We start from the raw sequence: 21920 nt of genomic DNA, 5'->3' as shown, positions 1-21920 counted from the left end.
CCAGTATATACACCAATCCATAGGGTCTGTTTGAAAGGGAAGTATATGTTGAAGTGCTTTCTTTATTAGGTTTGTTTTTATCCATCTCCAATGCAAACCCACGGCTATAAACATGGGGTACAAAGCCAAACCAACAGAATGAGGGTTTTTTTAATTATTTATTAGATTTCTTTTGGCCTTTTCAGATATTTTTGTGGGAAATGCTATTTCCAGTTTAGCAGCAGACCTCTCTGCCTCACTCACTGTTCGTTTTTCAGGGCCTTGTGTACAGTGCTTAATGTTCCTTTCAGGTTGCATACAAATCACATTGCACTGTCACTGCAGGAATTTGTTTGGAGCTAGGCAGGAGTGAATAGCCATGGAGAATGACTTGCTCTCAGACTTTGGAAGGCATTCTCATCCATGTTTTGGTATTTTGTTTTGCTTCCTGCTGATGCTGTGTTGGTGCCCCAGGAGCTGCTGAGGAGAGAGAGCAGTGAGTTCGGCCCCATGGTGAGGGATCCCTGCTATGTGCTCAGCGCAGGAGCCAGGTGGGTGTGTGTCCCTGTCCTCTGTGTCCCTGCACGGCCAGCTCTGGCCATCCCCCTGCCAGCAGCAGTTGTCTAGAGCTCAGACCTGCACAAACACTGTTCCAGATGTGCTGTGCCCAGCAGATTGAGGAGGAGTTGCTACAAGCTTTTTCTTTCACCACAGACATTAATTTACTATCAAGTCCTCTTTGTGTCATTGTGAGCATGTTTGGGCAGCAAATTCCACTTTTGTAACTTCAGAGTGTGTTTGGTCTGCTGTTGAAACTCGCAGTGTATGATAGCATTAACTGAAGGATCCTAAAGGAAACAGTACCTCTATGTCCCACTCTGGGTGGTTTTATCCACCAAGGATGCTGCCTCCCCAAAAGCAAGGGACTAAACTCAGGATATTTCCTTAATCATGCTCAACTGGGAGCTGGCCTTTGGGCTGCTTCCTTTCATCCAGGCAGGATGTTGTGCTCAGCAACAAGGGAGAGAGAAATGTTTTTAAAAATAGAAGAGCATAAGCACAAAACTCAATGTCTTAGGGCTTATGTAAGTCTCCACTTAGCCCCTGATTGTTTTGAAGTTAATGAGAACTGAAGTTGGTCGTGCTGTATTTACATTTAAATAATAAATAGATGTTTGCCCTAAGCTCTGAGTGCCCAAACAGCTAACTCCCATTACAGTAAAAGCCATCAAGAGGGACTAAAAGCATTGTTCACAAAGGAGCTCTGTTCCTCACAAACTTGCAGTAAATGCCAGCCCTCTCTGTGGTCACAGTGGGAGTTAACACTGCTGTGTCCAAAGGTTTCTTCATGCAGCTCTGGGTCAGGGAGTGACGGCTGGAAGCAGAGGAAGGTTCCTACTCTGGCTGATCCTACTACTGGCCATTTTTGCCCCTAAGAACACATAAATGTTGTTTTAAAGGGACTCAATCTGCCTTCAGGCACATCCTTGTAGGATTATTTAAAACACACTTGTTTACTTTGATTTTGAATAACTTTTTCCATGTTTTTTCCAAAGAGAACAATGCAGCTGTTTCAATTCCTCCTGCCTCCCCTTCTCTCCTAGAGATGGCATTTCATCCTGCTGCTCAATCACTGCTTGTGCCTTCCTTTTATTTTTTTTTTTCCTTTCCCCAACCTATTTTCCAAGTAATGGGATGGAACACCCAGACTGAAAACAAGTTTACTGGGGCACGAAATGCAGGTTTCTCATTTTCATGCTTCACTGCACAAAGATTATTTGTTATTAACAGTTTTATGATGTTTGTGCAGCATAGGCATCCCACATGCTCCACAAGCACATTTCTCCTGGGAGATGGGAGGTTGCTTTCCCTTCTTGCTTGGAATTGGACTTCCCAAAGGATAAAACAAAAGGACAGGAGAGGCGTTTTTCATGCATGGACCCTTCAGGGAGGCAAGGCAGGCAGCAGGAATTACGTTTCTAGGTTTTCTTGGGACACAGCTGCTCCATGTGCTGCAGAGGAGATGGGACCATCCTTACCTACCTCTCCTGATGGAGAGGAAAACACAGATGGTTAAGTGAGGAAAACCTTTGGTCAGCAATCACTTGGCCCAGCCACATGTGCTGTTCCTCTGTTCCCCAGGTGTCACAGGGCACTGGGAACTGCTCCACCAGTTTTAGAATGCACAGTTGCTTCCACAGTGGGAGAGATCTCTGAATTAGAGAATCACCATCTGGCGTTCCTGACAAACACTGAGCATCTGAACAGAATACACACTGCTACTGTCCAGGAACCACAGACAATACCAAGAGCAGCCTGTCTGGAAAGTTTCCCCACCCCCAGGCACAGGCTGCCAAATTCTATTCTCAGTCACACCAGAATAAAGCCAGAACGACCCATGTCTTTGACAGAGTTATTCTTAATTAGTACCAGTACATCTGAGAACAAATTTGGGGCCCAAGTCTCCAGCATGACAGATTGGCAGGATTATTTGACAATGCATCTCAAGAACAGAAAATGCACTGGCAGTAGAGCTTCGTTGTGTTTTACTGTTTATGATATGGCCTCGTGGTTCCAGGCCACCTTGTCTTGCCTCTGCCAGTGCCATTATTACTGCTCAGTTTGTTTTCCAGCTAAACAGCCAGACAGGCAAATAGGTTTGGCTCTAGATTCCAAGCAGAATCCTCAGTCCAAAGGCCAGATGCTGTTTCTCAGGCTCACATGTGAACACCCTAAAAGACCAGGAAGGAATAATTCAATCTGCTGGCTTTGCAGCCTTAACATCTACTTGCAGTTGGAATGTGCTGGCTTTGGTGTTTGTCACACCTGCCTGTCTGAGGGAGCTCTTCCTTCTAACAGGATTCCAAGGCTGCAAGAGCTTTTTTCAATTTTCTCTATAGTCAAAATAGTGCATTTTTTGGCCTTTGTTCATTCTTGGAGACAGTTGAATCATTTTAATGGCGCCTTTCCAAAAGGAGCAGATAACATTATGGGAATATTTGGCTCATAGAGCTGAAATTCTTAAACTTTCAAGCAATTGAGAATGGAGTTTGATGGTAGATAATGTCAAGTAGTCTATCTTACAACAATTGCTACTCACCCCATGTGTAACAAACAAAATTGAAAGCAGAGCAGGAAAGGAAGCCAGCCATTAGGTTCTCCTAATAGTTTTTCCATTGAGTTGCTGCTGTGGTGCATGCTATGTGTGTGATGTAGCACACACTGACAATGATGGGAGATGGTGAGAGGGAGTAGATCTGGCTCAGGACTTCATTTCCAGTTTCAAAGCTCAGCTGTGCCTCACCTAGACCAGCAGGCAGTGATGCTGGCCTCTGGTAGTGTTGGTAACTTGCCCATTAAGGAGGTGCACAGTAAATTTTCCTGCTCGTTGATGAGTTATTAATCTTACCATGGTCTGTCTCTTGGTATTCAGGTCTTTCAGCAAGAAAGAAAGAAGCCACTCAGAGAAAATGGCGTTCACTAGTTACTATCCCCATCCCCTCCACAGCACAGAGCTTGTCGCCGGGCCTGGCATGCTGGTTGAGAGTCACAAGCTCTCAGAACTTTCCAGGCCAGATAGCAGGACTTCTGCATTTTTCCCAGCCCCAACAGAGGCAAGGAGTCACTATCCTGAGCAAAAGCAAGGCTTTAAACCCTTGTTCCTTAACCTTACTCCTTCTGGGCCTGGCCACTCTTCCTCTAACACACCTGCCCAGGCTCCCTCAGACTTGCAGAGCGCAGGTGACAGCCAGGCTCCGAGACAGCACCATGCCAAACGAGAGGCTGTTCCCCCTGAGGGCAGCAGGAGCACTCAGGCACAGCCTCTGGATGCTGTCCAGGACAGATCCCCCGAGACTGCCATGGAAGAGATGATGTGGAAGAGGAAAGCGGGGCTGCTGCACAGGTCCCTCCCACCCAAAGCAGCGTGGGCTCATTCGGCCAAAGACAGCGGCTACACCAGGGCCATGGTGTCTCCTCCGGTGGCCGGGCCAAAGCCCTCCCAGAGGTGGCAGTCCCTGCCCACGCAGAGCAGCACTTCCTCCGACCCAGAGACCCCTTCTCCCCAGGCCGTGACCCAGCTCCGGATCTCGGAGTCGGGGCTGCAGCTCACGCCCCCGCCGCCGCTGCAGGACGAGGAGGACGACGAGGTGTTTGTCGCGCCCTTCTCCCCGCCGCTGCCATCCCGTCCTCTTCCCGAGCTCGGCTCTTGCACTTCTGCCAACGGCACGGAGGAATTCCCACCTCCTGCCCCTCCTGCTGAGGGGAACGGGGCAGCTGGAGACAAATCCTCCCGGCTCCCAGAGGAGGCCAGTGTGAGGTAAGGGCGGGCTGGAGCGCGGCGGCTTGGGCAGTGCAGGGCCATATACAGTAAGATATGCGGGGCTGGGACAGATGGGCTCATCCCTCAGGCCGTGGGACCCCCAGCTGCTGGCTGGGCTGGGAGCTTGCACGTGGTCAGGGGACAGGGAGTGACAGATTCACTGCTGGTCACTCAGATTCACCAGCAGGTGCACTGACAGGTGCTCCCCAAAACCCCCAGGACAGGGGATTATGGGGGAACACTCCTGGGCTGGTTCTCCCTGCAGATTTCAGTGTGGTTGCTTCTGACTCTCTCCAGCACAGAGCTGGAATGGTTGCTGGCTCCTTCCAGTTACTTGGTTTTGAGAGACAGCTGTGAAAATCCATGATGGGTTTCTCCAAACAGTTAGTATTTCCCAGAATATATTTTGGACCTGGCACAAAATAATGCTGTCACAAAGCGGTGATCGTCTGCCAAGAAATGACAATGCAAATATGTCACAGTCAGGCTGTATAGGAAAATTCTCCTGAAGGATAGGACTTTGGGTGAGGTGCCCAGGAGGTTTAACTCAGCACAGCTTCGCTCACTCCCAGGGAGCTGCTCTGATATCCATCTGGGAAGAATCTGGCCAGGGCTATAGTAGTGACTTGCCTTCCAACATAGCAAGGACAAATGGGGTAGAAGCTGCTCAGGATGGCACTCCCAGGTGGGGACGTGCAATGTCCCCAGCCTGCCAGTAGAAAACAAAGTAACTTGGCACTCACTAGTTCTTTCTGTTTTGGAAGGACAATCCAGCAGTGCCCAGGTTGAAGGGACAAAACAATTCTGGTGCCAGTGGCTTCACACTGTGGACCCTCCATATTGGAGTGAGAAGCGAGACACAGAAACAAGTGAGAGAGAAGGAAAACTCAATCCTTGTAGGCCTTTACCGTGTGTTCACAACAGGAGTCTCTGGGTGGTAGGTTTCTCTTCATCTCACAGAATGTTTCTGTCCATAGCAGCTTCAAAAGCTTTCACAAAACCCTGGCTGAGAGGGAGACAACAGGGTTGGGCACCAGCACCAGTGAAAATAACTGGCCAACCCCATTAAAGAGGACTGGCTCTCCATCTGCTGTGGATCAGCAGCACCAGTCCCCTGCTTCTCCTGAAGGGCCTCAGAGCGCTGACAGACAGCCCATAACTCAGCCTGAAGGTAACTCCAGAGAGCCAGCATTGGAAAATGCCAGCCTGGACTCTGGGATAACCAGCACAGCACCCCCAGTGAAGGCAAAGAACAAGACCCCAGAGGATATTAAGTCAGAGGCTCTAGCAAAAGAAATTGTCCATAAAGACAAGTCTCTGGCTGATATCCTGGATCCAGATTCCAAAATGAAAACGACCATGGACTTGATGGAAGGGATTTTCCCTGGTGGAAGCAGCGTGCTGAAGGAGAACAACATGAAGAGGAAGATGTGGCAGACACAGGCCAGCAGGACGGCGGTGGCGGGTGACACGTAAGCACCACTGGGCAAAACTCCCTGCTCCCTTGCTTCTGAAATTTGGCCTGTGCCAAATTTTTCTGCATGTCTGTAGGTGAGAGTGAGTTGTGCAGTTCAGAGGTGTGAGGCCTGGCAGGGCATTTCGAAGCAGCCTTTCTCATGAGCTGGGCTCTGTGCTTGGGCTCTGAGCTCACCTCTCTGGGCTGTGTAGAGAATGATGCTGAGCTTGGGAACAGAGCAGGAAATGAAACATCCCTGGAGATAGAACTGGATTTTGCTATCTGAACCTTAGTAATCTGAAGCAGTTCAGTCCAAAGCAAAGGAACAGAGATAGTGAAGTAAAATCAGGATGAAAATAATAGCAGACACAGAGATAACAAGAGGCCAGATTCTGGAGGGAGGGTTGAGGGGAGCTGCTTATTACAAGATCAGCCCAAGTCGCCCAGTGTGGGTTTTTTAACACAGAGACTTCCAGGTGGCAGCTGGATAACTGTCCAGAAGTCAGGTGTACTGCATGAAGCTAGGTAAGGGAAGTCTGGCCACCTTCAGCAAGGTAAATCCTGTGCAGTGCTATGTCCAGTCACCTTTAAACCCCTGGCTGTGGTGTGCTGGGACCCCCTGATGGCAGGAATCTGCCTTGTCCTGGTGGGTAATCACCTTGGAAGGTACCAGAGGGGGAGTCCTGGAAAACCATGGGTCTAAATACTGGGAAAAATCAGGCTCAGACTGAACTCTTGCTTTTTCTTCACTCTGGTGTAGGAGAGAGGAAAGGGAAGCTCCTGTCACCCTGGTCACCTGTCCTGCTTACTACAGCGTTTCAGCACCCAAAGCAGAACTGCTGAATAAAATCAAGGACTTGCCAGAAGAAGTAGGTGAGGAAGAAGAGCTGCTGGACATCAATGAGAAAAAGGTAAATTCAGCACACAGTACTGTTTGCTGCTCACATTCCTGAAATAATAATAAGCTCTGAAGCGCATTTCTATTTGATGTCAGCTTTTGGCAGCACCCAAAATTGCGTGGGAGCAATTAGGCCACCCGTGAAGCTTTGTTAGACTGACCCTCTCTGTACAAAAGAGTTAATCTGAATTACTCATTGCAGATTGAGTACCAATCTTGCACCACCCTGAGGCGGGCCTGATCATACCCAATGCTGAGTGTACAGACTGTCAGCAGCTGTCCCTGTTCAGCAGCAAGGAAGGAAAAGGGAGAGGTGAAGCAAGTTGTGTGAGGACAGCATGAGATGGAAACAAAAACAGAGTCCAGCAAGTGACTGCACTGAGTGCAGGAGATTTTTTCCCCAGGACTTTCCTCTTCAGTGAAGTCAGTTTACCCATTTAACCTGCTGTCTGCACTCACTGCATCTAAAGAAACATGGATGTGATGGCTTGGAAGGGCAGAGAGCAGGCAGGAGGGAAGGACACATTTTGCTCTCTTACTGAGCCTACATTTCACTGTGGAATGGCCCCCTGCTCTTGCTGCAGGCTTCCATGCTCTGCTTCCAGAGCATTTGAAGGGCCTTCTAATTTGCCCCATGGTTTTCTCACATTAGTTACCTGGTAATTACAGGTATGCTGCTTAGCTCCCACATCCCAGGGGCCACAGCCTGGTGTTTGTGGCCTGTCTGTGCCTCTCCTACACACCTCCTACCTTCCTGTCAAAAGCAGCCATGTCTGCCTCTAAGTCTAAACCATCCCACACTGCCATGGAGAGTAGCACAGCCCAGATTTCATTTTCTGTTCGCCACCTTTTCTTTCTGTGGAACTGCACAGATTCTGGGTCACAAATACACAGGTGGGTCACTGATCAAAAGCATTTGCCCAGGGCCTTTGCCTGCTGCTTTCATCATGTGGCCCAAGGCACTGGTTGCAGCACACCCAGCTCCAAAGGCAGCCCCTGCCACGTCCATAGCATTCCTTGGACTCCCTTCCAAATCTGCCTGCTCATACCAAGGTGAGAGGTGCAGAACAAGACAAGGGTGCTGCACCATGAGCCTGCCATGGAGGGCAAGCCCCAGCTTCACAGGTTACATTTGCATGGAAAGCCAGGAGGAGATGGGAGTGATTAGGCCCAGGCAGCACAGTCTGACCCCTTTGCTCATGGTCTGTGTGCAGGGAAACTTGCACAGCCTTACCTGAGGAGGGGCTCCTGAGGGCAGCACCTGTGGGAAATCTGGATAAACCAAGCACGTTTCCTCTCTAAGTGGAAAGAAGCTCTTGTTGGCTGGTATTTGGGATTGCAGGAGAGTCACTGATTAATGAACACAAACCTAAGTCACAGCCCCTCCAGCTCCCAGGCCTTCAGAACAAAGGTACCTCACTCTCAGGAGCCCCATAGCCTCCTGCTGCAGTTGGAGGGCAGATCTCCTGGAGCAGGGAGGAGCAGCTGCCGGTTCCCAGCAGCCCCATCCACCTGAAAACTTGCTGAGGTTAATGCCAGACTTTGAGACCACCCCATGGAGTCCTGCCACAGAGACTTCCCCACCTAACTGTAACCCTGGACATGGATCCTTCCTGTTGCTCCTCAGGATTTGGTACAGCAATCAACTGCTGAGGATCTTTCTTTGGAAGGGGGCTTTAGAACCACAGCCCCTGAGAAGGGCAAGGGCTGCGTTTTGTCTCTGGGTACTTCTGAGGGAAGAATGCCCATGAAGGAGTTTTGATTGGCCCTTAGGAGGTGGGATTTAGTATTACCTTTGCTCCCTCTCCCCTGAGCTACCCTGCTAGCAGTGGAGGTCATTCCAGGGAGTGGATGTTTGTTTCAGGGAATATTAGTGGCCTTTTGCTCAGCTTTTGCATGTGTGTGGCAGCGGAGGGCAGGCTGTGGTGCAGGCACAGAGCAGTGCACGCCCAAGTGTTCCATCTAGTGGTGCCTGGCCATACAGAGCCATGTGCTCCCTGCTGCCAGAGCAGCTGGGAACCCCACTGCCAGCCCACCCTGGGCACCAGGGCAGCTCAGTGACCCCAGCCTCACCAGTGTTTGAAAATCCTTCCTCCTCTGGAGCAGGACTGCCTCCTGCCTGCAATGACACTCAGTTGTGATGGAAAGAGGACTTAAGAGAGAATTTTTTCAGGCCACCTTGTGACTGACTTGTTCCACCCTGCGGTGTTTGTGTGCAGAGTAGATGAACACAGAGGTGTTGGTGCCTCGGCAGTGCAGGAACTGGAGACACTGAGAATCCCCACCCATTGTATGGAGAGCTGCTGCTGCTTGCTGTGCTCTCAGTTCCAAGTAAACAGAAGCAGGAATTGCAAGCCCTAGGCCAGAGACTTGCTTCTGCATGTGTCTTTCCACTAAATCCTAACAGAAATTGGGATCTCCTGCACATGTGCAGCACTGCTGTTCCTGGAGTAACCGAACCCCGGGGGCCTCCTTTTCTTTGGCAGGGAATAGGTGTCAGTGTTTCTGCAAAATGGGTGTGTTCTCTGTGTTCAGACACTGAGTAAATCCAGAGCATCTTTGGTATGAAGGCTTCCTCGATGCCTCTGTGTGTGAGGCACTTGTTTGGAGCACTTCAAGGCACTTCAGGCTGGGTGTGAGGAGCACATCAGAGACATGGCTACAGCTCTTTTCACTCAGAGGTTTTACAGAACATTCATCGGTAGGTAGCTGAGTATCAGAATACAGTACACCAAATCAGATATCTCTCTATAAATGTTCATGGAACAAATACATCCTCATGCAACCTGATGAGCTGCTTGGGTTATCTCCAAGGTGGGGAATTTCAGTATTTTCTCTGTTTCCTCCCTTCTTTGTCAGCTGTTGCTGACCTGACCCTGCTCCTCAGGACCTGCAGCCATATCCTCTTGTTGTCATCACCCATATGAGCAGGGTGATGCTGGTAACAACCAATGTGGCAATGCTTCCCCTCCAACAGGCTGAGCTCATCGGGAGCTTAACCCACAAACTGGAAATCCTGAAGGAAGCCAAGGAGGGCCTGCTCGAGGACATTAAGATGAATAATGCTCTCGGGGAGGAGGTGGAGCTGTTGATCAGCACGCTGTGCAAACCGAACGAGTTTGACAAGTACAAGATGTTCATTGGCGATCTGGATAAGGTGGTGAACCTCCTGCTCTCCCTCTCGGGACGCCTGGCCCGCGTGGAGAACGTCCTGAGCAGCTTGGGGGACAACGCCAACAGCGAGGAGCGGGTAGGTATGGGCACAGCCCTGGCCTGCTCGGGCCTGGGGCAGCAGCCACCGCCACCACGGCATTACAGCGACCTCCAGGGGCTGCCAGGAGGGCAGCACGGGGCTCTCGGTACTCCTGTACCAGCAGTTGCTCAGGCATTGTCCCTGGGAGTCTTAATCCCCCTTTGTATAAATGGCTGGGATCCTGCAGCCCTTGTCTGGATGCAGAGCAGCTGTGTTGGGCACAGCCACATTTTTACATTTTTGGGGTGGTTTTGAAACCAGATTTTCCTGGTAGTTGTTGCTTTCAGGCGAGGTTTCCTGACTTTATTGCAGCACTTTCTGCCTCCCATTGGCAAGGATGTTCAGAGTCCAGTTCAGTGGGGATCACAGTCACTCTGTGATGAGGAATTCATCCTCCTCTCCCAGGCTTTTAACTGTGCTCTGGGACCTTAGCAGCCATCTCCAGAGGTGGTGCTGGGAGGCAGGAGGGGCTCAGGGAGTGTGGTGCTGCTGGTACTGAAGGGCTCTCTCTGGTGTGCAGAGTTCCCTGAACGAGAAGCGGAAGCTGCTGGCTGGCCAGCACGAAGATGCCCGGGAGCTCAAGGAAAACCTCGACCGTCGGGAACGGCTGGTCTTGGACATCCTGGGCAACTACCTCTCTGAGGAGCAGCTCCAGGACTACCAGCACTTTGTCAAGATGAAGTCTGCGCTCCTCATAGAGCAGCGGGAGCTCGACGACAAAATCAAACTGGGCCAGGAGCAGCTCAAGTGCCTGATGGAAAGTCTCCCCACGGACTTCACACCCAGGGATGCAGCAGCAGCAGCTGCCCTGGCTGCAGCACTTGCTACCTCCTCCGGAGCCGGTGGTAAAACACCTCCAGCAGCCTCTTCCTCACTCTAACCTGGCCCAGGTGGAGCTGGGATGCAGCCCTGCCCGAGTCCCTTTAGTCCCATACCTGGCAGGTGGTCCTCTTCAAAGGCCATGGACAGAGACAGGTCTAAACCAAGATTTTAATGAAGGAAAAAAGAATAGCAATAATAAGGGTTTTATTTTCCTTTCCTTCCACCTCTGCTTCCTGGAAACTTAAATCAATGTGGAGGGAAATCTCCTCCTGCCCGAGATGAGGAAGAATCTCACAGGAACTAAACACATGACCTTTAATAAAAAACATGACCTCCTCTCTTCCCTCCCTTTTCTGCCTACCTGACACCTCATTAAATAATGAAGGATCTAAGAATGAAGCCTTAAAAATAAAACCAACCCATTTTACTGAACATTATTGATATTTATATTTTTTAAAGAACAAGACAGAATGTGTAAGTTTTTGTACATACTCTAATCAGTTACTTGATTCTACTTTGTTCTGTATGTAGAAAAGACATTTAATTTTGTATTTTGTGAAGACCTTAACAAAAAGAGGGAACCCCAAAGATAGTCATGCAGTAGCTTGAAACATCTCATCGTGGTTTTGTTGCTGTTCTTGTGGTTGTTTTTTAATATAATAAAGGGCTACCAGAAGCAGTTCACCCTGTTTTAACACATGCTAAAGATACCATTAAGTGGCCTTACAAAGGAGATTTTGGCCATAAAAAGAACAAATTTTTCCTCTTCTGGATCCTGTGATCTTCTGAGTCTGGAGTTCAAACTTCTTTTATGGCAAGCTACATGTCAGGAGTCCAAGTTAGCATGAAGCAAGGAATTCACTGCAGGAATATGGGGAAAATTCTGTCTTTATTTTGAATACTCATAGCTGTGGCCTGTGTTTCTGTTGAAGCCTGAAAGATTTCCCTGAGGTGTGACAGGGATATCTGCTGACATGATTTATAGGCCCTGCTTTGAGTAGAGTTTCAGGGAAACAGCGGGGGGAGCTGTTTCAATCTAATCAACACATTTCATTTGCCCTAAAAACAAATCCTACCCACTGCTGCAGTTTAATTTATTAGATTTAAAAACACTTTTAATCCAGATTCTTTTTTTTTTTTTTTTTTTTTTGCAGCCACCCTTCCATCTTATACTTAACAAAACAACTCACAAAGACATGGTAGATCTGGGAGGTGTTTGTGTGTTTTCCATTTAGCGAGTTCTTTCCTGAAAAATACAAGTCCTGCACTTTATCCCCAGGTCAGGAAGAGGCTCCATCCAAACAGGATCTGCCTGTTTGCTCCAGGAACCCACATGGCTTCAGGGGGAGCACCTCCAGCAAGTTTGGGGTGGACAAGGCAAGTCCTGTGTGTGTTCCCACAGTACAGAGAAACATCAGCTAATGAGGCAAGTGATAGTCACTGATATTTTTATAACAGCTTATATTTTCAAGTGAGAAATGAGTTAAAGCCGCAATTTTTGTTCGAAGTGCATAAAAACTCTCTTTGCACAGTTTTGTTCAAAAATCACCCTCCTAACTGCAAAGTTTACTGAGTTTGGTAGAAGTACACCTTGATATGAATTTAAAGGTACTTACACATCAGGCAAGCCTGAAGATTTACTTCTCAGCCAAAAAGATTTACTTCTTTTACCTCTGGCAAAAAGTGGAGTGCATTCATTGTTCTTTATCCCACCTTGCTTTTCTGTTGTGGCTATGAAACTAGAGGATAAAGGAAACCCAGAATTTTCTGGACTGGTTTTGTAGGACAGGAATACCAGGGATAAAATTTTACACTTACTCTCCAGTCCTGGTAAATTTACTGACACAAATCTGCATTTTGGGTCTGGCTACATGAGATTTTTAATACTGAACCTGTATTGAAGTGGCTGCAGTGAGGAAAGCCGGTACACTAGATGCAGTGAGCACCATCTGCTGTGCTACTCCTTCCCCAAAATGCACCTCAGGGAAGGGGTTCTCAGCAGCCTGGCAATTTTTGCTAGAAATGAACTTTATAACAGAAACATCTGGTTTGGATATTGCTCTGGAATGCCCAACATCCCACCCTGCCCCAGGGATGACAGCCTGGCCTGTTTGCCAGCCTGGGGGGGCTCTGTAGGTAACAATGGCTGGGACTCCTTCCCAAGTCAGTACCTGGGTCAAGCACCTTCTCCAGAGCTGTCTCCAGCTAAGTCATGGACTGCTCAAGGATTGTGTGACAGTCACCTTCAGCTGGCCACAGGCCCAGTGGGAAAGCAGGATCTCCCTTGGGTGACTTGAGGAAAACCCTGGTAAGGACAGAGCAGTTACACTGCTGACACATGACGCCAGCTCCAAGTAAAATGTCCTTGAGCAAAACCAACACCGTTATGTTAGATTTGCACATTAGTTAGGAACAGCCTCTCTCCTGGGTCAGCCTCACTGAAATTATTATCTCCACTCAAAGCAGGCCAGCTCTCAGTGAGGCCTCACGTGCTTTTAGCAACATGCATATGATAGAAGCCAGGAAAATCTACTCATCCAACTTCAAATTGGCCTTTTTTTATCAGAGCCCTCGGGTGACTGGCGGTCACAAGGAATTCACATCAGATGATTCCCTCAAGACTAAATCTAGTAAAGAGTGTTTACATACCAGGGTCTGTTGGTTGTAGGTTTACACACAAGATCTTTTGTGAAGGTTACCTATAAAACTGGTCCAACCCAGAGCACAACAGTTTATGTGTCAGTTTATCCATCATCTTTACAACTCAGCTGCTGTCCTGATTGTTTAGGCTGGTAATTAAGCAAGTAAAGCAGACTGGATAGCACTCCATACCCACTCCACATAAATCCTGTCCTTTGCAGGACAGGAAACAGAGAGCTTTTCATCGAAGAGCCCCTGCTTTAAATCAATGTGAGCAAACTGAGGCACACCTAGAGATCCTATCCCAAGCTTCTCTGTGCTTCATTCATTCACCCTGCAAGGTTTCCATAAGAGCTGTTTATCCCTTTACACCTCTCAGAGGGAACGTGTCCTGACTGTGGCACAGTGTTATGGCTTGGCTGTGTTCCCACAGGAGTGCTGCTCGTGCCTTTGCACACCAACCAAGTGTCCTGCAGCTCTGATGTGTGAGGGGGTTTTTCTATCCCTGTGTGACTGAACAATCAGCCCTTGTGTTGTGCAACTGGCTGTGTGTCTGTGGCCAGCCTTTGTGCAGTTTGGTGTGCATCGGTGCCAAAACCCATTGCAAAAATCTGCTTTCTTCTTGCCCATTTCAAGATGTCGGGGAGATGGAGCCAGCCAGGCTCAGCACCCTCAGACAAGCTTGAGAGGGGGGTCAGTGTGGCTCTGCCTGCTTTGAGATCAGGAAAAAGGGCTTGTTTTCTCCTAAACCATAGAGGAGACAGGGTACATGTGAGCCAGGCTGCTTTTTCCTCTGTGGTTTGCAGCCTGAGGCCATAGCCTTCTGCTAGGGCTGCACTGAGAAGCAGGGGCACTTCAAATGAGAAAATCCAGCCATACTTGTTAAATTCTTCCTTTTAGCACTAAATGAACTTAGAGAACTGAAATGCAAAAGAAAAACAAAAAAACCAAAAACGAGGACATAATTCAACTGGGGAGGATTAGAGTTGGTGAAAGCTTGATGGAGTATGGGGGAAATCACTCATGAGGTGCTTGTGCTTTTACTGAGGTAAAATAAAACTTTGATTAAACAACAACAACAAAAATAATAAAATAAAAAAAATACACACAAACCACCAGCTTAGAAAGGATGAAATTGGAATATGAGCAGCCATGAGCGGAAGAAGTTTAGGGAGTGAAAGGGGGCCCTGAGCAGAAGCTGCTCGTGGCTCTTCCTGCCAAATTTTTCGGCAGGAACTCTTTTTCCCTCAGGGACCCCAGCTGCCATCTTAGGGGGCTTCTGAGGGGAGGGCGCCCTGTCCGTGAGGGGCTCTGGATACCCAGGCCTCACCAACCTCACCTCCAAAAACCTCCAAAAATCTCAAGTAACTTCCAAAAATGAGAGCAGGGCTTGCTGCCTGTCCTTCCTGCTGTGTTTTTATTGCCAACACCTGTGTGGCAATCAGGGCTAACGAGGGACAGCTGGGTCAGGGCCAGCCGGACAGGAGTCCAGTCTGAGGGAGTGCCAGACAATGGACATCTCAGCCTGAAGCCTGCTGAGAAAAGGTGAGTAAAGCTCTATTCTTTATGCTTTTTTTACTCTTCATGGGGCAGATTGGCAGCATGCAGCTGCATTGGAGGTTTAAGAGGAAAAAAATCCCTGTTTGTTGGAAAGCAGGAGCGTCAGCTGTTTGGTTTCTGAAGGGAGGGAACGTGTTGGCCTGTGGGGATTGCAGGGTACCGACACCATGGGGGTCTCAGCTCCTGCCCACAGCCTGGACAGGACAGTACAGGGTCTGTACCCATCTGACCCCAAGGATATCCAACCCCAGCAGCATCCAGGCACATGCCCAGACCTCCATTGCACGCTGGGAAAGGGGAATGGTGTGGTTATGGTTTCCTGTGTGCTGCCCCAGAACAGTTGTAAGGTAACACAGCACAAGGTTTGTGGCTGACTTTCTGAAGTGAGTCCTGAAGTGCCCTTTGGTTTGTACATGTTGGAACTGGGGCTGAGGGAGTGGGAGGTGAGGGCACAAGGGAGGAGGAACAAGAGCCAGCTGGTGTTAGCCTCCTCATTTTGTACACGGGTTGTTGGTTCATTCCCTATGTGTATTGTTCAGAAGAAATTGTCTGGTGATGTTTTGGTTGTAAATTCTACGGGAAGCGACCCTGCTGGCTTCTCGTGCCTCACCAAGGGCTGCCCCTCAACTTCCTAGCACCCAGCTCCTGGGTGCCCAGTGTCCTCAGACTGTCTTTTGAGGCTGTGACAGTCAGTGCCACACGCAGGCTCGTGCAGCCACAGTCACTTGGATGGCCTATTTCTGTCGAGTGAAGTTAATGTGAACTGCTCAGGGAGAGGTTATTTTCTGAGAAGACAAAGCTGCTGGTCTGTCTTAGCCCTCACTGCTCTTCTAAGCTGTGCATGAGATTTTAATTCCTGTCCAATCTATTGCTTCCAAACTCACCTTTTAGAACTGGTTATTTGTTCTCATCTTCCAAGGTGTGAGGTGAAAGCACCTCTCACTTAATCTGTGTTGATAAAATCATTTAGGTTAGAAAAGACCCTTAAAGTCAAGTGCAGCTGTGAACCTAGCACCACTAAATCCACCACTCTGCCCCAAGTGCCACATCTCCACCTTTCCTAAGTACCTGCAGGCATGGTGACTCCACCACTTCCCCGGGCAGCCTGTTCCCCTGAAAAAAATTCTTCTCACACCCAACTGAGTGTCCATGTTATAAGACAGCCTCACAGCTGTTTTGTAGAGGGTTTTGAGGTCCCATTTTCCCCGGCCATGACGCTGTAAAGAAATAAAATGGTGAGTGCCCACTGTGCAGGATTTAAACTCGGCAAAGAAAGAAAATCTGCACCTTTTGGTCATGTTGTGGTGCTTTCTGCTCCTCCCCAGAGCAAGCAGGGCTCAGGGTTCTCGAAGAAATCTTGACATGAGTTCCCTGTGGTTCAGGAGAGCACACTTGACAGGGACAAGCGTCACTTTCCCATTCATTGTGACCCTCTCCTCTGCAGCAGGCCACGGAGTTCTGGCTTTCCCGATGGCTCTAGCAGGAGACAAAACCTGGTCACCACTCCAGGAACCAGCCAGGGCACTCTGCATTTACTGGTGTCCCTTAAAGGAGCAGAATTATTTATAGCTCCTGGGCATGGGAGCAAAGACTCAAAGCAGCAGGAAATGCTGGCAAGGGGATGCTTCCTTCCTCCCCTTTCTCCTGTTTTATGGTCTCCTGAGTGGTAACTGCCAGCACTCAAAAGCAGGATAAAGCTAATTAATTCTTGTGGGGAGTCCAGGAGGGGGGGTGGCCCCAGGAAGGCGCTGTTTGTGCCCTGAGCACAGCAATCAGGAACACTTGTGGCTAACCTACCTGGCAATCAAGGCTGCCAGCTTAAGGAAAAAAAATGGGATTAGCTTTATTCTTGTCAGTTCTGAGGCACACAGACCTCACCTGACCAGGGCAGCCAGGAACAGAGACACTCACAGAGCTCTAAGCTCTCCTGTGCCACTGCTACATCAGGGCTGTAGTACCTTTTCAGTGTCACACACCTGACTGGACGTACCTTCAGCCAGGTTACGCGACAGAGGGAGAAGCAGGGCAAAAAGTGCTCTCTCTTCCCCAACTCCCCACCCCAAATACCCTGCAAAACACAAAAATCCCCAGCCTTACCTGACAAGGCAAAGCACCAGCAGGACTTGTCTTCAGCCTTCCCTAACAAACACACCCAAGCCTCTAAACACGTAGCTTCCTGTGCCATAAATTATGCAGTAGATGCAGGGCAGGAATGAATCCCTCCATTATCTGTGGCCTCTCCCCTGGGGGTGCCCAGCTCCAAGCAGCTGCTGCAGTGCAGGGGGGACAGTGCTGCTGGCATGAAGGCAGCCTGTCAGCCTTCCCACAAAGAGCCTGGGTGGCTCAAATGCTCCACAGAGGGCTATGGCCCTACCCGGGCTGGCTCAGCTGTTGGAGGAGCAGCTGTGCCTAGATTAGCCAGCAGGGATCACATTCCAGCACCGGAGCAGCCTTTGGCTAAGGCAGCCTCACCTGCACAGGCTGTTGCTGGCTGAGCCCCACTGGCAGCACAGTCACACAGCCACCGAGCCAACCTGCCCAGGCTCCCCGTTCCACACAGCATGCAGCACTTCCTTACTTTCCATGGGTCCTCCAATGCCACAGTAGTCCTAGCTCCAGCCCTGGCTTGGCTCAGCAGGCTGTAGGGAAAGAGCAGCAGCAAACATGTTCCAAGGCATTGCATGAGTACAGAGGTTCTAAGCAGAAGAGATTCTTTACCAAGCTTTTTTCCTTCTTTGTCTGCCTAACTGCAGTTAGTTGTGTTCAGTGCACTCAGGATTAAATGCCCCTGGTAACTCTGTTGGATACAGCCCTGTAGCAGGGAAATGTTCCAGACACTGACCCACAGGCTGCCACAGAGTTTGTCACCCATACTTGACATATTGCTCAGCCCCTGACTGTGCCTGGTCCTCTGTCTCTGGCAATGTCCACACCTCAAGTCATGAGCACCAGGGACAGCCTGGATTCCCTCAAGTCAGTCCTAAGCTTCCTGCCAGGCTTCACCTTTCATTCCACATCTTGTTCCCAGCCTTCCTACTGTTCACTGCTTCTCAGGTACACCAGTGCCAGCCTGCAATGCACACAACTGCTGAGCACGTTCTGGGAAAGCAAAGCTCTTTGCAAGAGCACAAGCCATGCCCCGAGTTCCCTGTCAGTTCCCCGTCCCCAGCAGGGAGCAGCACTCGTGGTCAGGGATGGCACTGTGAACAGCCAACACTCACTTGTTCCTGGCTGGGACTAATCCTACACTTGAGGAACCAGAGAGGGACCACACAGTGGAGCCAGCAGGGTGAATGAAGCAACTCCTGCTAAGGCAGCTTCGTTCAGTCAGGCTTTGCCAGGCTCGTGTTTAGCTCAGTACCAGCTGCAAGGCTGCAGTATAAGGAGGAAAATGGCTGGATACACATCCCCTCCCTGCCCACCCCCCTGCAGCACACACGGGAGCAAGCAGATTAGAGCAGGAAACAGCAGAGGAAGCAGCCATTGCAAGTTTTGGTTTATTTCACTACACGGGGGGCAGAAAACAAAACAAACCAAGCTATAGCTGTTAGCTGAACTTAATGGCTTTGACTTTGAAGTCACCCTCCACGGCCAGGTATTCAATTTTCTCCATGCCCAGCCGATTTGGGAACTTGAACTCTGCCTCGGGCAGCTTCACCGTGGCCTCAGTTTCATCGAAGGAGATGCATATCTGTAGAGAGCCATGAGAGAGAAGGAAGGAACGGAGGAAGGAATGAAGCTGACACAGCTCCCAGGCTTTGCTCACTCCCACTACCTCCCGTCTGGGCACAGGACAGGCAAGGTGGTGCTGCTGCCAAGGCCATGCTCAGCAGCTCAGCCCCCTCCCTGCCAGCAGAGGCATAGGAGGGAGGAAGCTTCTGCAGCCGTGGGATGAGACAGACCCAGTCTGAGTCTGACCTCAGTGCTGTTGCTGCTCTGAGGGGCACAGCTTAGCCCAGAGTGGGGCACTGAGCAGCTGGGAATTGACTTGGGCAGTGCAGCTCTAGACACTTCCTTGGCTCTTCCCCTGGGGCTCATTCCCCTTTCCATGCTTGCTCCTTCTGTGCCACACAGGCACAGGGCAGCATTAAAAAGCTGTGCCCTTGGCCACTCAGTGCCTGGGCCCAGTGCACACCCCTGGGGCCTCACCTCAATCTTGTCACCGTGCTGGAAGGGGAAGTCAGCCTTCCTGTCCTCCTCCCCCCACACGCCATCCTCCTTGGAATTGCACACGATGGTGTTGACATCCCCGTGGCAGTCAAAGCGAGGGTTGAAATGCAGCATGAGGGTGTTGCTGTCCTTCCCCACGTTCACAGCAAACCTGGGCAAACAGAGCTAGTGCAGAGGGTGCCAGTGCAGCAGCTCCAGCTGCCAGTGCTGACAAGCTGAACACAGCTGGAGCTCTGGCTTCCCTCATCAATCCATTCACCACCTCACTCACCCTTTGGCATCAGACTGGATCTTCCCTTTGACCTTGATGCACTCACCAGGCTCAACATCCAGCTGAGTAACAACCAGTCCCTGCAGGGCCAAACCACAGGAGTTAGTCTATCCCAAGGCAAGGCTTCCAGTCCTGCTTGGGCCAGGGCACACAGCGGCTCTGGCACACCCAAAGATGAGTTTTGTGCTAGAGGAAGAGCTGAGTCAGGCCCAGGGGTCTCCCGCTCCCCTAAGCAGCATAAGGTGACAAGGAGGTGGGGTGGGTTGGCCCTGGCTGGATGCCAGGTACCCACCAGAGCCACTGTGTCACAACTGCATGGGGGAGAAAATACAACAAAAAGCCCATGAGTTGAAACAGAGACAGGGAGGGAGAGGTCACTCACTGTTACTGTCACAGGCAAAACAAAGTCAACTTGGGGAAAATAATTTTACAGAGCAGGATAATGAGAAGTAAAACAGGCCTTAAAAATGCCTTCCTGCCACTCCTTCCCGGGCTCTACCTCTTCCCCGTCAGTGGCACAGGGAAGCAGGCAAGGGGGAGGGTGTTTTTGCCACTGCTCGAGGAGAGGAGTCTTCCCCTGCTCAGTGTGGGTCCCTCCCACAGTGCTCCCCTCCAGTGAGAGTCCTCCCTGTGAACTACAGCTCTTCACCAGCTGCTCCAACATGGGTCCCTTTCCACGGGGTCACAGCCTTCCTCGGCCATCCCCCTGCTGCAGCACAGAGTGCTCCCTGGGCTGCAAGTGGATTTCTGCTTGCCTGTTGACATCCATGGGCTGCAGAGGGGCAGCTGCCTCCCCACGGCCTTCACCACAGGCCGCAGGGTGTTATCACAGAGCCACTCCTGCCGTCCCTGATGGGCACGGCCTTGGCCAGCGCCGTGTCTGTCCTGGAGCTCGCTGGCCTTGGCTCTGCCCGACACGGGGGAGGCTCTGGCAGCTTCTCACAGCAGCCACCCCGGTAGTCCCCTCTGTTACCAAAGCCTGGTCACACCAGCCCAGTACTGAGCTACTTAACCGTGTGCCGGGTCAGGTAGGGAGGCAAACTGCAAATTAGCTTGCTTGGGCGCTGCCCCCCAACCCCCTAACGCCACCCTTGCCCTCATGCCTGCTCCCTGCTCTGCCCACACACAGCCTGCCGAGCTCAGGGTTCCTCGAGTCACTGCACTGCTTATCCCCACGGCACCAACTCTGCCTCCTGGCTCTGGAATGCAGCCGCTGCGCCCGGGGGGTCTTTCGAGGAAAGGAAAGCTGCGGGAGCAGGGGCGGGTTAGAGTACACTGCCAGCCTGCTTTCCTCTCCTGTTGCATTAAGAGTTAACCCACTCCTGCACCCAAAAGGCATTTTTCCAGAAGAAAAATACACAGATTAAGGAGAAAAAGTATAAAGAGCCTGGAAACTGTAGAATTGCAAATGGACCCAAACCTTTAGAGCACTTGAGAATATAAACATTCCTCAGCTTCCCCACTTAGATAACATGCTAGAGAAGAGAAGTACGGCTGGTCAACCCTAACTATTCCTCCCAAAGCCATACATCAGCCTTACATTTCCTCCTCTCCGCCCATCTCTAGCACCACTCTAAACCCCACAGGCAGCCCAGGCGAAATCCCAGTCCTGCTTGGCACAGCAGCCCGGCTCGCAGACGGCACTCACTTTCTCCATGCTGCGGACACCGGCCCCGGCAGGCAGAGCAGCCCCGAGCCCCTCTCCCGGCACGGAGTGACGCAGCGCCAGGCTCCGGCAGCTGATCGCAGCGGGCAGGACCATCACATGGTCGGGGGGGACGAGCAGAGGGGGATTGATAATCGCAGCTGTTGGGCTGGGGCCCGAGCCTCCCAGCCATTTACAAGGGGGCGGCGGGAGACCTCTATCGATACTGTTCTTTGCAGGCAGCCTGTGTGTGATTTTAAGAACTAGGGATTGCTTGCTTCTGCGTGATCCGTGCTGTAAGCTCTCCTAGCTGCTGTGCAGGATCCCAGGAACCGGAGCGCTGCTCTGTGCTAGGAGCCAGGTGGCTGCTTTTTGTTCGGCCATCCGTGTCTAAACTCAGGGTTGGGAGTCCTCGTGTTCCTGCTGCCAAGTGGCTGCCTCTGTGGATACGGGTGGATGCGCTCTCCCAGCCCAGCCTGGTGGGAGACACTGGGTACAAAGCCTCGCTGCTTGCAGTTAAATGAAAGCCGAGGGCTTGGCATAGCCCGTGTCAGCATTTCAGCAGCGCCTAAAAGGTTAAGGTTGGTGGTGTGGGGCTCTTAAGTAGATGAGAGAATTCAGGCTGGGGCTTTTGAAAAGTAGCACGATCTCGCTGGTTCCGTTCCAGTTGCAGAAGGCTCCGGAGGGAAAAGAGAAATGCTTTGTTAGGGGAGGAAGAGGCCGGGCAGGGCTGTGTGCAGCCGGCAGGACCGGAGAGGAGGCTGATATCCCCGAGGGTGCCCAGGGCCTGCCATTGCCCTTCCCTGAGCCCCCAGAAAGCACCGAGCACGATTGCCCCGAGGGGCTGTGCAGGGTGGGAGGGTGAAGGGGCAGCGGCTGCAGTGCTTGGTGAGGCCGTGTCCCTG

General features: G+C 50.8%; 2 protein-coding genes across 3 annotated transcripts in view; one reads left to right on the top strand and one right to left on the bottom strand.

Moving 5' to 3' along the window:
- Positions 1–11424, top strand: part of SHROOM3 (shroom family member 3) — a 69793-nt gene extending 58369 nt beyond the window's left edge. Inside the window, exons 5-10 of one of the 2 annotated variants that reach the window (XM_071431237.1) lie at positions 454–530; positions 3413–4297; positions 5281–5772; positions 6517–6667; positions 9632–9904; positions 10428–11424. In XM_071431237.1, coding sequence (XP_071287338.1) covers positions 454–530; positions 3413–4297; positions 5281–5772; positions 6517–6667; positions 9632–9904; positions 10428–10787 — 2238 coding nt within the window. In that variant the 3' untranslated portion in view covers positions 10788–11424. Of the gene's footprint in view, positions 1–453; positions 531–3412; positions 4298–5277; positions 5773–6516; positions 6668–9631; positions 9905–10427 lie in introns of both variants that reach the window. The other variant, XM_071431236.1, reaches the window with a different exon arrangement.
- A 6984-nt stretch (positions 11425–18408) lies between these two features.
- On the bottom strand, positions 18409–21208 carry LOC139592584 (16 kDa beta-galactoside-binding lectin). The gene is made up of 4 exons (XM_071432683.1): positions 21019–21208; positions 19371–19450; positions 19079–19250; positions 18409–18620 (listed from the first exon to the last, which is right to left on the bottom strand). Exons 1-4 carry the CDS (start codon positions 21130–21132, stop codon positions 18477–18479), a joined length of 510 nt encoding a protein of 169 aa, XP_071288784.1. The 5' UTR covers positions 21133–21208; the 3' UTR covers positions 18409–18476.
- Positions 21209–21920: the final 712 nt, after the last annotated feature.

This window comes from Agelaius tricolor, unplaced genomic scaffold, assembly GCF_023055355.1.
Source record: "Agelaius tricolor isolate 1412-34295 unplaced genomic scaffold, bAgeTri1.0.p SCAF_8, whole genome shotgun sequence".
NCBI classification, from domain to species: domain Eukaryota; kingdom Metazoa; phylum Chordata; class Aves; order Passeriformes; family Icteridae; genus Agelaius; species Agelaius tricolor.
This window is presented reverse-complemented; position numbering and strand designations above follow the sequence as displayed.